This window comes from Onychomys torridus, chromosome X (assembly GCF_903995425.1).
Source record: "Onychomys torridus chromosome X, mOncTor1.1, whole genome shotgun sequence".
NCBI lineage: Eukaryota > Metazoa > Chordata > Mammalia > Rodentia > Cricetidae > Onychomys > Onychomys torridus.
In genome coordinates this window covers 122,178,029-122,196,278 of record NC_050466.1, presented here as the reverse complement: position 1 = coordinate 122,196,278, position 18,250 = coordinate 122,178,029, and the positions used below count along the sequence as shown (strand labels likewise).

At 38.1% G+C, this 18,250-nt stretch overlaps 1 protein-coding gene across 2 annotated transcripts in view; it reads left to right on the top strand.

Moving 5' to 3' along the window:
* Morc4 (MORC family CW-type zinc finger 4) overlaps positions 1-18,250 on the top strand; it is a 54,666-nt gene that overhangs the window by 11,629 nt on the left and 24,787 nt on the right. For both annotated transcript variants that reach the window (XM_036175346.1, XM_036175347.1), the window contains exons 4-9: positions 2,426-2,643; positions 3,635-3,782; positions 6,433-6,565; positions 6,877-7,005; positions 9,385-9,504; positions 10,856-10,956. In XM_036175346.1, coding sequence (XP_036031239.1) covers positions 2,426-2,643; positions 3,635-3,782; positions 6,433-6,565; positions 6,877-7,005; positions 9,385-9,504; positions 10,856-10,956 — 849 coding nt within the window. The remainder of the gene's footprint in view (positions 1-2,425; positions 2,644-3,634; positions 3,783-6,432; positions 6,566-6,876; positions 7,006-9,384; positions 9,505-10,855; positions 10,957-18,250) is intronic.

Genomic DNA, 18,250 nt, shown 5'->3' with positions numbered 1-18,250 from the left:
TTCCTGCCTCTGCTCAGAATCATGTAGCATAGTAGGTCTGCTCCAAGACAGCAGCCAGCCAGAGAGTAACAGCCTGCTTGTCAGTCTTTCAGCCACTTAGAGTACATACTACACCACCACTACATGTAGGAAATAAACACACAAATGCCTACTCATGCATTTCCCTGGAGTTTTGTTAAGGTATGTTTCATTGGTCTGCAACCCAATTTAAACGTCTCTCTCCAGAATCTAGATTCCTGACATCTTAAGGGTATTCAAGAGGAAATGGCTGCGTTCTTGTAGTCCATCAGGAGTGCCAGTCTGCAAGACCCTTTGGTGTATAAATAATGGTATTTGTTACAGGAGAGGCTAGAACAAGATTGGCTTAGTGAAGATGAACCACCTAAGCCAAGATAGCTCTTCTGAAATCATTTGAGCTATGGAAAGCTATATATAAACTTGCATGTTTCTGTTATAAAGTATGCTGAGCACTCTTGTACTAGGTATTTGCAGTTAAATAGAATACTTAACATGGCAAACTAGAGCTCATGGAAGAGTTAGTAATAGAACAAAGTCTAGAGCTTCCATTTCTCTTCTGCTTCCTTTTATCCTTTTCCATCCCAGTTTTGCCTGTCCTGTTTCTTTTCAACCTTATAGCACCCCATCTCCTTATGGTAGCTAATACAAGGATCTATACACATGGAGGGGAAAGAGTGACAGATGATAGACGGGACTGGAAAGAAGAGATTGACAGTTTGCCTGTTGTACCACTTTCCCTTGACTATTCAGTTGAAAGTTTTGTGATATTAGAAAAAAATAAATCCAAATGACCATACCAATTCATTTCATGTGGCAGATAAAAGGCCTGTTTATGAAGAGCCCTGAAATTTAGTCATGTCTTTAGATCTGGAGTTCAGATAAGGCACAGTACACTCCGGTTCTCAGAGTGAGTGAATCCTAGAGTCAGTTTAAAATTAAAGATCGAATATTACTTTATAATGGGTGGATTTTACATAGGCTGTAACTTTATCTTCCTAATGATCATGTCTTTTCCAGCCAGCTCTTCTATGAGAGGGATGGAAATATCAGAATCTTATCAGCTTGTAAGCCTTACTTCCTGGAATCATTAAGGCCCAAACATGACGCCAACTCAGTGTTCTCTTTTCAGAGGACTACTTCCCTGAAAATTGTTTTCATCTCACATTAGATTTATTGGTAGGATGCACAGAGACCTAGGGAACATCAGTACATTGTTACATAACATCCTATAAGGGAAAATTGAAAACTGGTCCCTTTTATTGGGTAGTAAACAAAACCACAGTCTTCTAGAAATGGAAACTAGGTAGTTTGAATCCTCTTCCCACTGGAAAGTGTAAGGCCAGAACCAACCTGCTTAGATGTGCCATGTGGAGACAGTGTCTCTTTCACTGACACTGGAGAAGCAGCTAATCTGTAATACATGAAATGCTGTCAGCGATCAGTTTGAGGACAAGAATCATATCAGTTGTGTTAACATTTTTGTCTCCAGTGCTTAGCATAATACACAACTCATTGGGCTTCAGTACATGTTTAAGTAATGGCAGTATACATCGTTGTGAAATCGGGCAATCTGGAGATAAACAACCCTTAAAATTAGTGTTATATGTGGTGGAGGATACAAGAAGGAGATCATTTTGTAGGCGTCCCATGATATTCTGTTATTTGGATGTGTATCTGAGTACCTAAATGGAAAACATAAGAAAGGGAAGGATTTTGACCCAGAATAAGCTGACGACAAGAGGCTGCAGAGTTTGCTGAGGTGACTCAGTGAGAGGCCTTTAATAGAACAAGAGAGACTTTATGCTGCAGCTGTTTGCAGATACCCACAGGCAGAACTACCTATTTTTATCCCTTGGCAGCACTCCAGTGAACTGTCCCAGCAGATGGAAGAGAGCCTTAGAATGACGAGGGTTAGCCTTTGGGTGGGGAGTAGTCATTGTCAAGATAAATGATCTCTTTGAGGTTTTGAGAGGATGATGTGGCCAGATGAGAAGGTGTTTAGTCCAAGTACCTCACTTAGCACCACTGGTACTTTTACGACCCTCTCCAGGTAACAACTCTTTTCGTATAGCTCCAACTCATAGCAGTCAGGGCTGATTTATCTAAACAAGAAAGGCAGCTGTGCAAGGCCTTCCCTGGCTCCTGCTGTTATGTTAGCCAGTAGGAGCATTTCATTTACAAAGTGACTCTGGCATATAGAACCATTTAATATTTAAGTACACACAAGCCACACTGGAAAATTGGTCTCATAGCCCAATCGTAATTTCCTATGTTTTGCCTGGAAGGGCCAAAAAGAATGAAAACAGAACTTGTTGCTATTCTGCATGTGTAATCTAACCATTCTCCCTGCTAACTATTTTAGGGTGCTTTTTACATTGCTCATTTTTTTTTCCTTCTGTGATTTCAGCTTTGGCTTTACAGATAAAGTAATAAAGAAGAGCCAGTATCCCATCGGGGTCTTTGGTAATGGTTTCAAGTCGGGTTCCATGCGGCTAGGAAAAGATGCTCTTGTCTTCACCAAGAATGGGAATACTCTCGCTGTTGGACTTCTGTCACAGACCTACCTGGAGTGTATCCAGGCCCAGGCAGTCATTGTCCCAATTGTCCCGTTCAGCCAGCAAACCAATATCCTTCCTAGAAATGGAGAGTAATTGATTAAATATTAGTCTGACTACTTTTGCGGAACCTCTTCTTCAGGTCAAATCCAGCTGTTACTTGATATTTTATATTTCAAATAAGTTTTTCTATATAAGGAGGTATTCAAACATCTCAAAAGTAACTGAAATGTCCCTCTATTAAATATTTTTTTAAATAGTGGACCATTAGCAGACATTTACATTTTTTTCTGTGTTCAAATTCTCACTGTTACAGTTTGATTTATAAAATTATCTTGGGGTTGGGGATTTAGCTCAGTGGTAGAGCGCTTGCCTAGCAAGCGCAAGGCCCTGGGTTTGGTCCTCAGCTCTGGGGAAAAAAAACAAAAAAATAAAATAAAATTATCTTTTTGCTAGACACTGTTCTGTGGTAAAGTTCTCAGGGCCTTTGCCCCATAAAGGCTAATTGCATTTGTGTTTATGCTCCTAGAAATGTCCTATTTACCAGTTGATCTGCTAGCAGAATGGTTCATTGTATGTACCTGAACTTAACTGCTTCCAGATAGTTAAACATTTTGGCCTTTGACCTTTTTTTAATGGTATAATTTCTTTGTTAACATTGCATCTTTGCAACTGCATTCTGCAAGTATAACTGACTTTGATGTTTGAATAAATAGCCTTTCTCAACTTTCCAATTGCTTTTTTTCTGTAGCAGTAATGCCCATCCTTTGCATGTAGATTTTGTGTCTACATGTAACCCCAAAGCCACTCTTTTTATAGTACTTATTAATTTACCTAACTGTATAATAATGTTTCTCATTGTCACATTCTTATGTATATAATGTGTTGGATTATATTTACCCCACCCTCTCTTGACTCCTCCCACTGGTCCTCTTCCTCTTCTCAGCTAATCCTCCTTTTTTTCATGTCCTTTTTTGTGACCCATCCAGTTTCATTATGACTTTTACTTCTTGGTACCATCCTCATAAGATGCTAATTTTCTTTGACTGAACGATTTTTACAAAAAATGATTGTTACTGAAGATTCTTTGCCGAGCCTAGAGGCCATCTTGAACTATTCAATTTTCAACAGTGAAAAAGACCTGCTATCTCAGTTTGATGCTATCCCAGGGAAAAAAGGCACCCGTGTTCTCATTTGGAATGTCCGCAGGTATAGTATCCCAGGGGTGTTAGATTACAATAAGTCAACATCGTATGACAAAGTGAATTTTGATACTCTTTTCTAGATTAGATTGGATAAATACAGAGAAAGTTACCTCTCTGTAAAGTCCTTGATTCTATTGAAATAGTGGTTCTCATTGATAAGATGGTGTATATATAAGGTGAAAATATGCAAAGCCTGAGGCTGTAGGACATTGACATTGTTTTAAGTTTGGCAGATGATGGATATTTTATGCATTGGCCAATTAAAATGAATTAATAAGAAAAATTATAGTGAAATACACATGATAGTTTAAAAATAAGAAATTCTGTAGTCATACTTTCAGAGTAGCTTGGAATAGACAAAATCTTTGGAGCAGATCAGTTTTAACTATAATGAAGTTGTATTAAGATCATAACTTTAAAGCTAATGCAACAATCAAGAGAAAGTCTATGATGCATCTTTTAATTTTAGCATGGCAAATAGAATACATTTAAGAGTGTGTTAAAGAAACTCTAAGCCGGGCGTTGGTGGCGCACTCCTTTAATCCCAGCATTTGGGAGGCAGAGCCAGGCGGATCTCTGTGAGTTTGAGGCCAGCCTGGGCTACCAAATGAGTTCCAGGAAAAGGCACAAAGCTACACAGAGAAACCCTGTCTCGAAAAACAAAACAAAAAAAAAAAAGCAAACAAACAAAAAAAAGAAACTCTAAACTCTAAAAACTTTTCAGATACCATTGAATGATTACTTATCTGTTTAATAGAGCAGTTACAAATATGTTCATTTTTTTTCTATATATCAAGCACTTTGCTAAATTAGCTGGGTGAAGTATATATATTAAAAGAATACTGGTTTATACAGACACTGTAATTATAACTAAAAATAAAAAGTAAGGGGGAATCATATGCCCTATTGGGAAAACCTTAATGATATAATTTGTATAACCAAGGACTGTTTTGCTGTGTTATTTTCAATGATTTACACATATTTAACACACTTTTTCCTTTGTGCATTGTTTCTCAGCTATACTTTAAAGCTTGAGTGGTCAAATAATGTTGAATAAAGCTGCCTTAAAGCCTATTATATTGCTTTGTTGAAAGACTTTTCAGACACATTGACATGCTAATATTTAATAGAGTGATACAGCATTACTGTATCCCAGTTTTTAAAAAATGTTTTTTCCAGGCATTTTTTTTTGGATGGCGAAGGTGAGGGGCAGGCAAGATAGGGACCTCTTTCAGAGTGTTTGAACTAGAGTAGGCTAGGATACTAAGAATCACAGTTATCACGAAAAATCCAGGCTACACTTTTACTGTGGTGTGGGCTTTATACATGCTGCTTGCCACAATGACCACTGGCCAGCTTTGAGAATGAGGTAAGTTTTCAATGTAGCTTGGAGTGTGAAGGAGGTTAACATTAGAGCTTGAGGTGGCTCTCTACATGCTATGCGTTTCTCAATTTTATTTGCTCACACAACTTTTATTCCTCTTTTTCTTATTTAAGAATATCTAGGGACTACTGTTCCACATAATAACTTTTGAAAACTGTTGTTCTAATACAAAGATTGTATCTGTAACTCATCTTTTAAAACAAATTTAAGGATTTTTCCCCAGGAACAAAGGTGATCCTTTATGTTTTCTCCCATGATATTGAATGGTGAGGTTGTCTATGGTCTTGAAGGGAAGTAGCCTTTCAAGTATTTCGAAAGCTGAGTAGTCAAGAAAGACTGAAAATAAGAAAGGTCTGTATGAAAGGGATACCAGTGTTATTATATGGATACCATAATTCCATATTTCAGAGGACTAGAATATAGATGATGTTCTGTAGTAGTAGTAGTAGTAGTAGTAGTAGTAGTAGTAGTAGTAGTAGTAGTGTGTCTGAGTGTGTCTGTGTATGGTGCATGACTTTAATCACAGCACTTCAGAAGACGAGGTAGGTGGATTTCTCTGAGTTTGAGTCCAGCCTGGTCTATATAGTAAGTTCTAGGTCAGTTTGGGATACATATTGAGACCATGCCTTAGTGGGGAAAAGACGTAAAACTACATCTGGGGAAATCCTGGTAACTTATTAGTTCATATCCTGCTGCTGAAGTCAGCAGAAATTGATTTGGATTAACATGTTCATTTATTTGGAAAAAGTGATATTTAGTGACATCTTCAGCAGCACCCACAAAACTGATATTTAAGATCTTGCTTTGAGCCAGGTGGTGGTGGCGCACGCCTTTAATCCCAGGTGGATCTTTGTGAGTTCGAGGCCAGCCTGGTCTACAGAATGAGATCCAGGAAAGGCACAAAGCTACACAGAGAAACCCTGTCTCAAAAAACCAAAATAAAAAAAAAAAAAGATCTTGCTTAGAGGGTAGCTGACATCCATTCGACTCATCAGATCACAGATATTTCACATTCCTTCTTTTCTTTCCTTATGAACCTGGCATCACCAACACTATGAAACAGGGTAGATTGATTTAGAATAGGAACAACTTAGATGTTGTGTGATCCTCAGATTTCATAGTTCATAGTGCCTTTGGAGTGGTAGACAGGGGAAGCAGCATACACCTGATTATATTATATTTCATTTCTGTTTGGTTCCTAATGCACCCCCCACCCCCCACATGCTCACTGGAGCCAGTTCTTAAATTGGTGCTTGTCTCTTATACTTAGAAACAAAGATGGAAAGTCTGAGCTGGACTTTGATACAGATCAATATGATATCCTGGTATCAGACTTTGATGCTGAAGAAAAAGACATCAGTGGTGTTACCTCCGAGCTACCAGAAACAGAGTATTCCTTACGAGTGAGTAAGAATAAATAGTCCTTCAACAGTGGGAAGTACAATTTTCTATCACCTGAAAACATTGTATAACAGAACTGAAGTGCAGGCGTGCAGAAATGATACTCTGCTGGGATTCATGTTCACCATCTACACTGAAGCAGTTTAGTTATTATAGCCACTTCCTCTCAAACTGGCAGTTAACGTATTGTGAAAAAGTATAGAAACTGAGCCAAATATTGGCCAAGCCTAGGCTCAGGTGGCTAGTGATGTTTGGGAGAGATATCTGTAGAATTGGCAATATGCATAACAATTTTCCATTCATGAATCTGTAGGCATTTTGTAGTGTTCTATATATGAAGCCCCGGATGAAGATTTTTCTGCGGCAAAAGAAGGTGACTACCCAGATGATTGCTAAGAGCCTTGCTGATGTGGAACATGATATATATAAATCTCCCTCCACGGTATCCTTACATGCAGCTGACTTCTTCATTCGGGAGTAAATCTCTCTATTGGTCCACAGTCCAAACCCTGCCTTATTCCAATTCAAAATTGTGTGCTAAAACATCCAAAATTGGGTGCTGAAACACTACCCTTGAAGGAAGAATTTTTTTAAGTGTCGGTGCACTGGTTTGATCAGAAACTGACTGCAGACTATTAAATAAGAGTCATGTGATTTTGAAGACTGGCTCAGTCAATTTTAAAATCTATTATTGTTTTACTTATTTATTTATTTTGAGACAGGACCTCTCACAGTATTCCATACTGGCCAGAAATGCATTGTGTAGCACAGGCTAGCCTTGAACTTGAGGTGATCCTCCTGCTTCAGCCTCCTGAGTGCTAAGATTACAATTATATGCTGCTACACCTGGCTTTGAAATCTTTTTTATTGGAGATATTAGTTTTTAAATCCTCAGTGTATGCCAATGAGCAGCCAGATTTGAGAATCTCATCCATGGATATTCCTGTTACATTTGATTAAAAATTTTTAGTTGGAGTTGTTCATCTTACAGCTTATGTTGTACTAGGTCCAGATTTAGACTTGGATATGGATTAGTGAGTGGAAATGAAAGGTATTTCTAGGAGGAGATGAATCACTAATAAGCTCAACGTGGATTTCCTGGGAACTTTGCACAATTACAACCACCTAGAAGAGCACTTGCTCATTTTCTACACCTCATTGCACTGTAAGTGGATTTCAGAAACTAGGGACAGTCTTGAGATGAACTATGCTAATTAACCATCTCCATCGGTGGCATTTTGGGGAAAAATAATTAGTCTTCAGAAGACTGAGAACTCAAGTATTTATGAAAACTTGCTTTTTTATTTTCTAGTAACCAGAAATACAACTCTTGGCTCTATAGACATATTCTCTGCATTTTTAAAATCAAAAGACATTTTTTTTTACTTCATCTTTTTTTTTCTTACTGCCACAATTAGAAATTGCTCATTTAAAATAAACTTTTTGGAAACACATACCTTCTCTACTAGGAAATTTGCTTTTAAAGCCCAACTTAGAGTCAGAGCTAGCTAGTGAGAAAACTGTTTCTACTTCACCTTATGTAGGCTAGGATCGTAGTACTGCACATTTAGCAGAGGCCCTCTAACTGCAAGTTTTCCAACTTTTGTTTTACCATGTGTCCCTTTCCTAAGTTTGGCTTCTTACTGTTGTGGATTTCCATCAGGCCAACTTCAGAGAATGTATTCTATATTTATCTCAGCCCCATTCCTATTAATCCAGTTATCTTCTCATACTATAATTCTAGTTAAACAGAGTCACTGTTGGCATGGCTAAAATAAAACTCCAAACAGACTGCAGAACAAGGTCATTGATACTGATTTATTTGTTCCTCTGTCATAAAACAAACAAACAAACAAACAAACAAACAAACAAAACACTTTACTCCTCTCTGTGCTCTGCATACAAATTTCATGCATTTCCTCCCACAAAGTACCCTCAGCGCAAAACTTACAATTTTAAAAGGTGTACAACACAAAATATTGACAATCACTATTTTTAAATGTCAATTTTATGGTGTGAGAATTTTTATTGATTTGGGAAAGTTTTGTCTTATTTCTTTTTTTGTTTTGTTTTTGTTTTGGAATAAGGTCTCGTTTGAAGTTTGTCTTGAGTTCTTAGAGCCCAAAACTTTGTATGTTCTGGTCAAATATTAGAGCACTAGGTTTACCAATTGTATCATGTTTCCCATTGTACCTGACCCATTTATCATATGGTATTGATGCAGGTAGCCTCTTGTTTACAGAGACTGTGTAAGTATTTATTTTTAATTTCTGTGACAGATAATAAGAAAACTAATGAAAGAAAGATTTATTTTAGTTCATGCTTTCAGAGATTTGGTCCATTGTGTAAGAAAGACATGGTGGAGCAGAGTAGCTAGCTCACATTGTGGCAACCAGAAAAGTAGAGCAAGCAGTGGTGGTGCACACCTTTAATCCCAGCACTCGGGAGGCAGAGGCAGGCGGATCTCTGTGAGTTCAAGGCCAGCCTGGGCTACAAAGTGAGTTCCAGGAAAGGCTCAAAGCTACAGAGAGAAACCCTGTCTCAAAAAACCAAGAGAGATAGAGACAGAGAGAGACAGAGACAGAGAGAAGAGCATGAGATTGCTTGCGCTTTTAAATGTCTTCTAGAAAGTTTATTCATTCATATGCAGTGACATTTGATTTTTTTTTTTAAGCTGAGGATCGAACCCAGGGCCTTGCACTTGCTCTACCACTGAGCTAAGTCCCCAACCCAATGTTTGTTGTTGTTTTTTTCTTTTCTATAATACTTATCTGCCTCCTGAAGCCTCTGGTGTATGTCTCCTTAATGATTTTCTTCTCAGAATAAGCAGGTGAAAATCACATTTGGATTCTCTTGCAAATATCATAACCAGTTTGGAGTAATGATGTATCATAACAACCGCCTTATCAAGGCCTTTGAGAAGGTGGGCTGCCAGTTAAAGGTGAGTACTTTTTGGAAAGAATGAAAAGAGAATCTTAAATTGCTGGGAAGACAGATTCCTTAATGGTTCTCAGCCCCATCTCATGACAGTTGCTAGATTCTGATACTGAAATTCTGGATCAATATTTCAGGTGTCCTATGTGGAAAAAAGTAATTCTCTGTTCATAAGAAGTAGAGTTCAGTCATACCAGCCACACCATGTGTATCAGCTTATTAACATGTCAGATAACTCTAGTTATTATCTTGTGGAGACAATAAAGTATATTGGGAGGATCAAAAAATTTAGTGGTTGAAAATCAAGACTTGTGCCCTAGGTTTTCTATTTATAAGTTATGTTCCTGGATAAATCAAGTAACTCCTTTGAGGTTAGATTTCTATGCTAGTAATGTAAAAATATTTTTCTTTATCTTCCTTTCAATTTAGAGGATTAAAAGATAGTTAGTGTGATAAATGATATGAAATATTCCATAAGCCAAACTACACAGATGCTACCATTGCCTCTGATGTTTAATGATCATCTAAAGGAGTGATTTCCACAAGTAACCATTTTGTTCCTGTTTTGAAGATTAGATGGTTGAAGCATAGCGAATAGCTTAGTAGGACAGTAATATAAGCCCCAGCCTAGCTAACTGAAAGAACTTGGGTTTTCTTGTTATATCATCTTTAAACAACTCCGGGGTATGTGTCAGTTGAATTCCTCCTTAATTCTAGTAAGGAGTACAGAAAAGGTTCAAACCCCCAGATCTCTTGTGCTTCACCTCTGACTCTGGTACTTCCTTGGTGGCCTATATATGTGTAGAAACACCTATGTTATAAGATGACTAAATCACACCTCTAATTTTTAAATGAAGTTTCATTTCAGTTCTGCAGAACGTTAGAATATAATCTTGCTCTTTAGCCCTGTAAATTCTTTATTCCAATGACCCTCTTGGCAATCCTAGACTATTAAACAAACGGATGAAGTATAGACAGCTAGTAGAGCTGGGCAGTTCTAGGGATTTGTGAATCTTGGAACAATCTGAGAGACAGAAAGAGGGTGGATCCAGATGGGAGGGAAGGTGGAGAAGAACTGAGGAACTGGGAAGAGCAGAGGGAGGGGAAACCATAATCAGGGTATATTATATGAAAAAAAGTCTATTTTCAACAAACAAGAAACAAAAGAAAGGAAATCTCTGCTCTAGAACTTGTCAGGTTCCAGTCTATTTAAATATATTCTAAGTGTTCTTCTACATCTTCCTGGCCTTTTCTTACCCATAAATACTGTGTAACTTTTTCTATTATTTTTTGGAATCAAAAGGAAATGCCTCTAGGCCATCAATAGTAATGTGTTGAAATTAACATTTTCTTCTAAGCCAACTCGTGGAGAAGGTGTGGGAGTAATTGGAGTCATTGAGTGCAATTTCCTAAAACCTGCCTACAACAAACAAGACTTTGAGTACACCAAGGAGTACCGGTGAGTCACTCTCAACCTGAGATGTTTCGGCTCAATTGCTCACATACCATTCTGCTCTCGAAAGTTTCCTAACCACCACTAAAAGCCAGCCAGAGAAGTTAACTGAGAATGACTTCCAGTGTGTTTTCCAGGAATAGAGATGAGTTTGCTCTTTTTCACTTTACCTTTAGAAATTACAGAATAGAGGAGTATTTTGATAAAATACTTCTGAGAAAATGAAGGACCTTGTCTTTCATCCTGAAGCAAATGAATCTAAAGTTGTGGAGCACACTTTGGAGAGAGAAATCAAAATTGACCCCACGAATTTTCTTGAAGCCAGTGAACACTTCTGGAAATGTTAGAACAACAAGGAAGAAATGTGTGCTCTCATGGAAACAAGCATCTTGGGAACTTCCATAGCTCAGAATCAGAAAGGAACTTGACAGTGAGCTTAAATCAATAGGAGTTTTTAAAATTGGGTTGAAAGTAGGTTTGGGATTTAGGATACAGGTCAGTAATAGAATGCTAGTTTAGCACGCATGAGACTCTAGATTTGTTACCTCTCATGTGTTAGGTAAAGCACATAGGATGAAAAATTAGAATCCTTGATTGTTACAAACAAATGTGCTATATGAAAATATGAAACTTAAATACACATAAAATAATCAGTGTGTGTGTGCAAGATGAGAAGAAACTTTATTTATTTATTTTTGTTTTTTGAGGCGAGGTTTCTCTGTGTACCCCTGGCTATCCTGGAACTTGCTCTGTAGACCAGGATGACCTCAAAATCACAGAGATCTGCCTGCCTCCGCCTCTGGAGTACTAGGATTAAAGGTGTGTGCCCCCACTGCCTGGCTGAGGAGAACTTAGAAATGTCTAAAGAAAATCAAGGAAAGCTTTGCAAAACAGATTATATTTTAGCTTAAACTTAAAGGAAAAGTTGATGTTTTCTAGATAAACTAAAGAGAAGGGTATTCTAAGCCAGTGGTTCTCAACTTTCCTGATGCTGTGACCCTTTAATACAGTTCCTCATATTGTGATAATCCCCCAACCATAAAATTATTTCGTTGCTACTTCAGAACTGTAATTTTGCTACCGTTATGAATTGTAATGTAAATATATTTAGAGATAGATTGTCAAAGGGGTCATGACCTCAGGTTGAGAACCACTTTTCTAAGCAGCATATAGATAATGGCACAGAAAGGTAAGGAGTGTTCTTGGAATATGAAGAAAGAGAAAATGTGAGAACATTGAGTATCATTCTATTTAAATTCTCAGCAGTATTTTTTCTAAGAGTGGGAGGAAAAATCATTTCTCAGAAATGTTTTTTGTGCTCTAAGCTACAACAAAATTAATTAAATGTTCCTTCATTTATATGAGACCATAAGAGCTTTAGATGTAGGGTTTGACAAAGAGATAGTGATTTGAATGGCAGTCCCAAATTCATTTCAGCATAATTGGGTTTTACTCACTCAGGCTTATTAGTGGTTATGGCAATGGTGTGCCCTGGAGCCAAATAAATTAATCATTTAAATGTGAGCCTGACCCATAATGAAGACCTTTGACCAAGACTTGTCTCCTAAATGTGGAAGTTTAGAAATAACATTGGCTCAATGAGCAAAATATTCATTCTTTTGAGTGAAAGTGATAAATTTATGATAATTACCTAAATAATATTTGTGAAATCCAAATGTTAGATATTAAAATGTTTTAATAGCTTTCCATATTATTGCTGCCAACATACCACGATAAAAATCTATGTATTTTTTTCTTTTGGTTACATTAGACCTTTGATTTTTGATGCCTAGTTTTGGTGTGAATTTGAGGAAATTATAGAGAGAATTTGAGGAGATTATAGAGAGTTCAAATAAAGGCATTCTATAAACATGTAGGATTTCTGGTTAATTTAATAGTTACTGCATATTTATTTTATGAAAAACAGAATGACACTACTAACATACATAGAGTCTTGTGCATAATAAATTTGCTAATTATTACCCAGTTCAGGCATCATTGACATCTCTTTTTAAATTAGTTATTTTTGTTTTGTGTATATGAGTAATTTTCCTGCCTGTGTATATGTGTACCACATGTGTGCCTGCTGCTGGGGGATGGCAGAAGGACATCAAATACCCTGAAACTGAAGTTACAGACAGTTGTGAGCTGCTGTGTGGGTGCTGAGAACTGAACCTGGGTTCTTTAAAAGCAGCAACTGCACTTAACCACTGATTCATCTATCTAGCCCCACTTTCTTTTCTTCTCCTTCTCCTTCTCCTCCTCCTCCTCCTCCTCCTCCTCCTCCTCCTCCTCCTCCTCCTCCTCCTCCTTCTCCTTCTTCTTCTTCTTTTTTTCTGAGACAGGGTTTCTCTGTGTAGCTTTGCACCTTTCCTGGAACTCACTTGGTAGCCCAGGCTGGCCTCAAACTCACAGAGATCCGCCTGGCTCTGCCTCCCAAGTGCTGGGATTAAAGGCATGCACCACCACCACCCGGCCTCACTTTCTTTTTAAAGACAAGATAGAGTTCATGCTTGCCTCAAAGTCACTATGTAGCTGAAGGTAGGTTTGGATTCTTGTACTTCCTGACTACATCTCACAAGTGCTGTGATGAGAAGAATGAATCACCATGCCCCATGTCTTTATGCTGGGACTGAACCCAGGTACTTGTGTATGTGAGCACAAACTCTACTACTGAGCTACGTCCCCAGCCCTATTGCCCTTTATGTAAACTTCATACAAAGTGAGGAAGATTTCAGATAAAAACATGGGAATTTGAAACCTGATATGGGGGCATAGACCACTAATGTCAGGGGCTATGACAATGGGATTGTGAATTCATGGCCAGCCTGGGCTACATAATGAGTTCTTAGCAAGCCTCCTCCACAGAGCAAGGCCCTCCATTCCCCTTGTCCCTCTAAAAAAAAGTGGGAATTTGAAGAAGGATTAGAGAACATTGTTAGCTGTCACAAATTCCTCCTGTGACTTTTACAAATGCAAAAGTACAGACGGGAACAGTTACAACCTAACACGCTACTAGAATATCTACAAAGAAATAATCTGGACTACATCACTTTGAGTAATCTGGATATTAGATTTTAGCTATAAATATCATGGGCTTAAAACATTTTTAGAGTCAACTTCACCTTAAAAAATGCAGCCAAAGCATATTAACTGAGCAAGCCATTAACACATAAGACATGGACTAGGTTTTGTAGAATCTTCCCAAGAATTTCAAAACAGAGTTGCTTACCTTAATTTAAGGGCTTTGCATTCTATTTGTAATAATAGATTATTTCACACACTGAAAACAACCAAGTAGCAGTAAAATGGCTCATAGACCTCTTTGCTTCTATACAGGTAAAATGCTCTGGTGAGACAGGTAAGGAAAGTTTTAGGTACATGATATGACTTAAGATATGCCTTAAATGGATCTCTGAGTCTGAGGTCAGCCTCATTTAGAGTGAGGCCAGTTCCAGGACAGTCAAGACTACAGAGAGAAACCCTGTCTCAAAAAAAAAAGCAAACAAAACGAAAGAGATACTCCTTAAAATAGCTGTGGAGAGTTGGCTTTGTGGTTAAGAGCACTGGCTGCTCTTCCAAATGACCCAGAGTCAATTCCCAGCACCCACATGATGGCTCACAACTGTCTGTAACCCCAGCTCCTGGGATTCAACAGCTACTTCTGGCGTCCATGGGCACAGGCACACATGTGGTGTACAGATATGCGTGCAGAGATAACACCCACACGTATAAATAAATAATGAACAAATTAAAAGGACACAGGATGTAGAAAAGGAAGGGAATTCTGGAACCCAGTTGTGGCAGGAACTACTACTGTATTGACAGGAACTCCGAAGGGGAAATGGAGACAAGGTGATGTACTAAAGTGAAGAAAATCAAACAAAATGATAATGTAGGACCAGATCCTAAAGCTGAGATTGGCAAATATTTTCTGAGAAGGCCAGAGAGAACTACTTGGGCCTTTGTAGGCCATGCAGTCTCTTACCCAACTTAATTCTGTCATAGTATGAAAGTATATATTGACAGTAGGTAAAGGAGCGAATATAGTGCCAGTACAATTTTGTTCACAAAACAGGCAGTGAGGAGGATTTACCTTCCAGGCTATAGTTGGCACACCCTTTTCTTAGAACCCCTATATCTGAACTATGTGCCAAGTTATATCTAATGGATTCAGAGGAACCAGGTGATAATTTACATTTTAGGGAAGAACAGTGGTACTCAACTTCTGTCTACAAACAGCAAAGAGCATCTTCTGTTGTAACAATTTACCATAAATGTAGTGACTTGCTGCAACACTTATTGACTGTAGTAGAGTTCTCTAGGTTAGACGTCTGACTCAGATCTCACTGGGCTAAAATGAAGGTGTTGGCAGGCTGTCTTCCTTTCTGGAGGCTCTAGGGGAGAATCTGATTCCTTTTCTTTTCCAACTTTCGAGGCTGCCAGCATTTCCTGGCCCAAGGCCCTCCAACTTCAAAGTCAGCAGTGATGAGTTGCATCCTCCCCACACTGCATCATTCCAGTCAACTTGCTTTCAGAATCATATTGCCTCCTCTGATTCTGACTCCTCTGCCTCACTCATTCACACTTAAAGGCCTGTGGTTGACACTGCATCATTGAGAATACTTTTCCTACGAGTAACAGTTTCTCTCTTGTTGTGTGTAACCTATGAAATTCACAGATTTTAGGGATTGGGACCTAGACATCTTTGTAAGACAATTTGTCAGTCTGTCCTCTAAGGCTCCAAGATTTATTTCTCACATTCAAAAAGTGATGGCCCTCTCCCATCCCAACATCATCAAAAGTTGCAGAGTCTAAAGTCTTAGCTAAATGTCACCAGCTCAGAAGTCCCATATTTCATATCCAAATCTCACACACACACACACACACACACACACACACACACACACACACACACACACTTTACTGCTGAAATATAATAGCAGAAGATGCACAGGATACCAGTTATCTAAAAGTTCTGTGTCCAGTGAGTTTAAACTGAGAAGAAAAAAAAAGGAGTTACAGGTACCAAGCAATTTCATAAGTCCAGCTAGGCAAATTCCAATAAATATCAAAGAGCAGCCATGATTTTCTTGGGCTTACAACACTGCCTCCCTATCACTGAAGCTCTGCCTTCTGGGCTGTGGTTCAACTCTCTAAAATTATCTGTTAATGAAGACTAGTATATTTTTACAGAAGAGTAGTTTCATCAATTTTATCTTCACTAGGGTCTTTTTAGTTATTTATATTTGTGATAATAATATAATTGCACCATTTCCCCTTCCCTTTCCTCCCTCCAAACCCTCCCATATACCCTTCCTTGCTCTCTTTCAAATTCATGGCTTCTTTTTTTTTCAGTAGTCATTGTGATATACACATGTGTATGCATGTATACATAAATAGTCCTAATTACAGCTTCCTCAATCTGTATACTATTAACAATACATATTCATTTTTTAAGTTCAGTAGGATTCTTTCTTTATATCACCCCCCCCCCATTAATCGGAGCTGGATGTGTTGGTGCTCCTGCCATTTCCAAACCTTGTAGGTCTTCCATGGATGTGATGAGGATTCATTCTGTTTAACAAGAGGCTCTTGACTGATCTTCCCTAGACAATCTTATTTCTCTTCTTAGCCTCAACTGAGATGATTGTGAAGGTCTATGAGCCACATGCTTAATATTCCCAAAGAGCCTTATATGTGACTGCATGTTTTGACTTTTTGATCTGACTGAGATACTAGCTAATGATTGTCCAACCCTACTCTTCATTTAGAGAGCTTGCAGTCCTAGCAATGAATCTGTACATTTTAATATCTTTTGTGATTTTGACTGACTGAGAATATTCCAGATTGTCAAATTCTGGTTCCTTTTCCATTATCAGTTCTTTTCATTTATCTTTTCTTTCATGCATTTTACATGACCATCCAGAGGACATACACAGCTTCAGCAGTTTATCTGGAGAGCTCCTCAGCCAAATGTACAAATTCATTATTTACAAGCTGTGTTTTCCATGGATCTACAGGACATGTTTCTGCTAAGCTTTCTGGGACTATGTAGCTAGGATTATATTTCAGATTTTCCAGTAACGTGTTGGCTCATTTCCCCTGTTCCTTGATTAGTAGTGTCTTTAACATCTGTATTTCTAACTGTTTACAGTGATTTAGACATTCTTTAAGGCAGTCTTCAGCTTCTTCTCTACCATGCTACTCCACTTCCTTCTGAACTCTCACCAGTTTAGTTAACATCCATATATCCGTTCACAGTCTGTGCAGTGCAGTAGCCTCAAGATCACTGCATAGCCAAAACTGACCTTGACCTCCTGAGCCCCCCTCCCCTTGAAATGTCCCAGGTTGCCAAATTTCATTTCCAAATCATCTTTCTCATTTTTAGAGTTTTTTTAAATAGTAGTACTCTGTTTATAGGCAGCACAATCTGCCATTTTATTTTATATTGAATTTTTAAAAAATATTTATTTTTTGTATGTATACACACATGTGAGCATATGCAGGCTCAGGACATGAAGCTTGATGATAAGCTTTACCAACCATCTTGGGTGACCTGTATTCATTTTGTCACATTATTTTTTTGTGGGCGGGGGAGGTAGAGACAGGTGTAGCTTTGCACCTTTCCTGGAACTTGCTTTTTAGACCAGGCTGGCCTCAAACTCAGAGATCCGCCTGCCTCTGCTTCCCAAGTGCTGGGATTAAAGGCGTGTGCCACTACCGCCCATTTTTGTCACATTATATTGCATCATATATTTGTGAATTTGGGTTGAATCCATTTATATTTAAAGTAATCTTTGGTAAGGGAAGTTTTCTGTCATTTGGCAATACATTTTTATAGCCTCTCATTTCCTACATTACTGTGTTTTATGTTTAGGTAATGTTTTATAGTAGAATGTTTAAATTCTTTTCTTGTTTCCTTTTATATACACTATCTAGCTATTTTCCATGTGATTATCATAGAGACTACATTAAGATGCCTCAGTCTCTCTTTTCAAAGTAGACCTCTACAGTGCCTATGGTTGACCACTGGTGGTGCCTCACATGCCCTTCAGGCTTCATTTCTATCTCTTCGATTGTCTTTCTTATTGTTCCTCAGTTTTAGTAATTTCTTTAAGTTCCCAGATCCTTCTATCTGTCCTGCTTTTGAATCCATCAAGTGAATTGTCTGTTTTAGCTGTTCTACTCAGTTCTACATTTTATTTCAGTTCTTTTTTTTTCCAGGTTTTCTGTTTCCTTATTGCCATTTCTATCTTGTTCAAAAACTCTTTGAACTTGACTTCTCTCACCCCTTCCT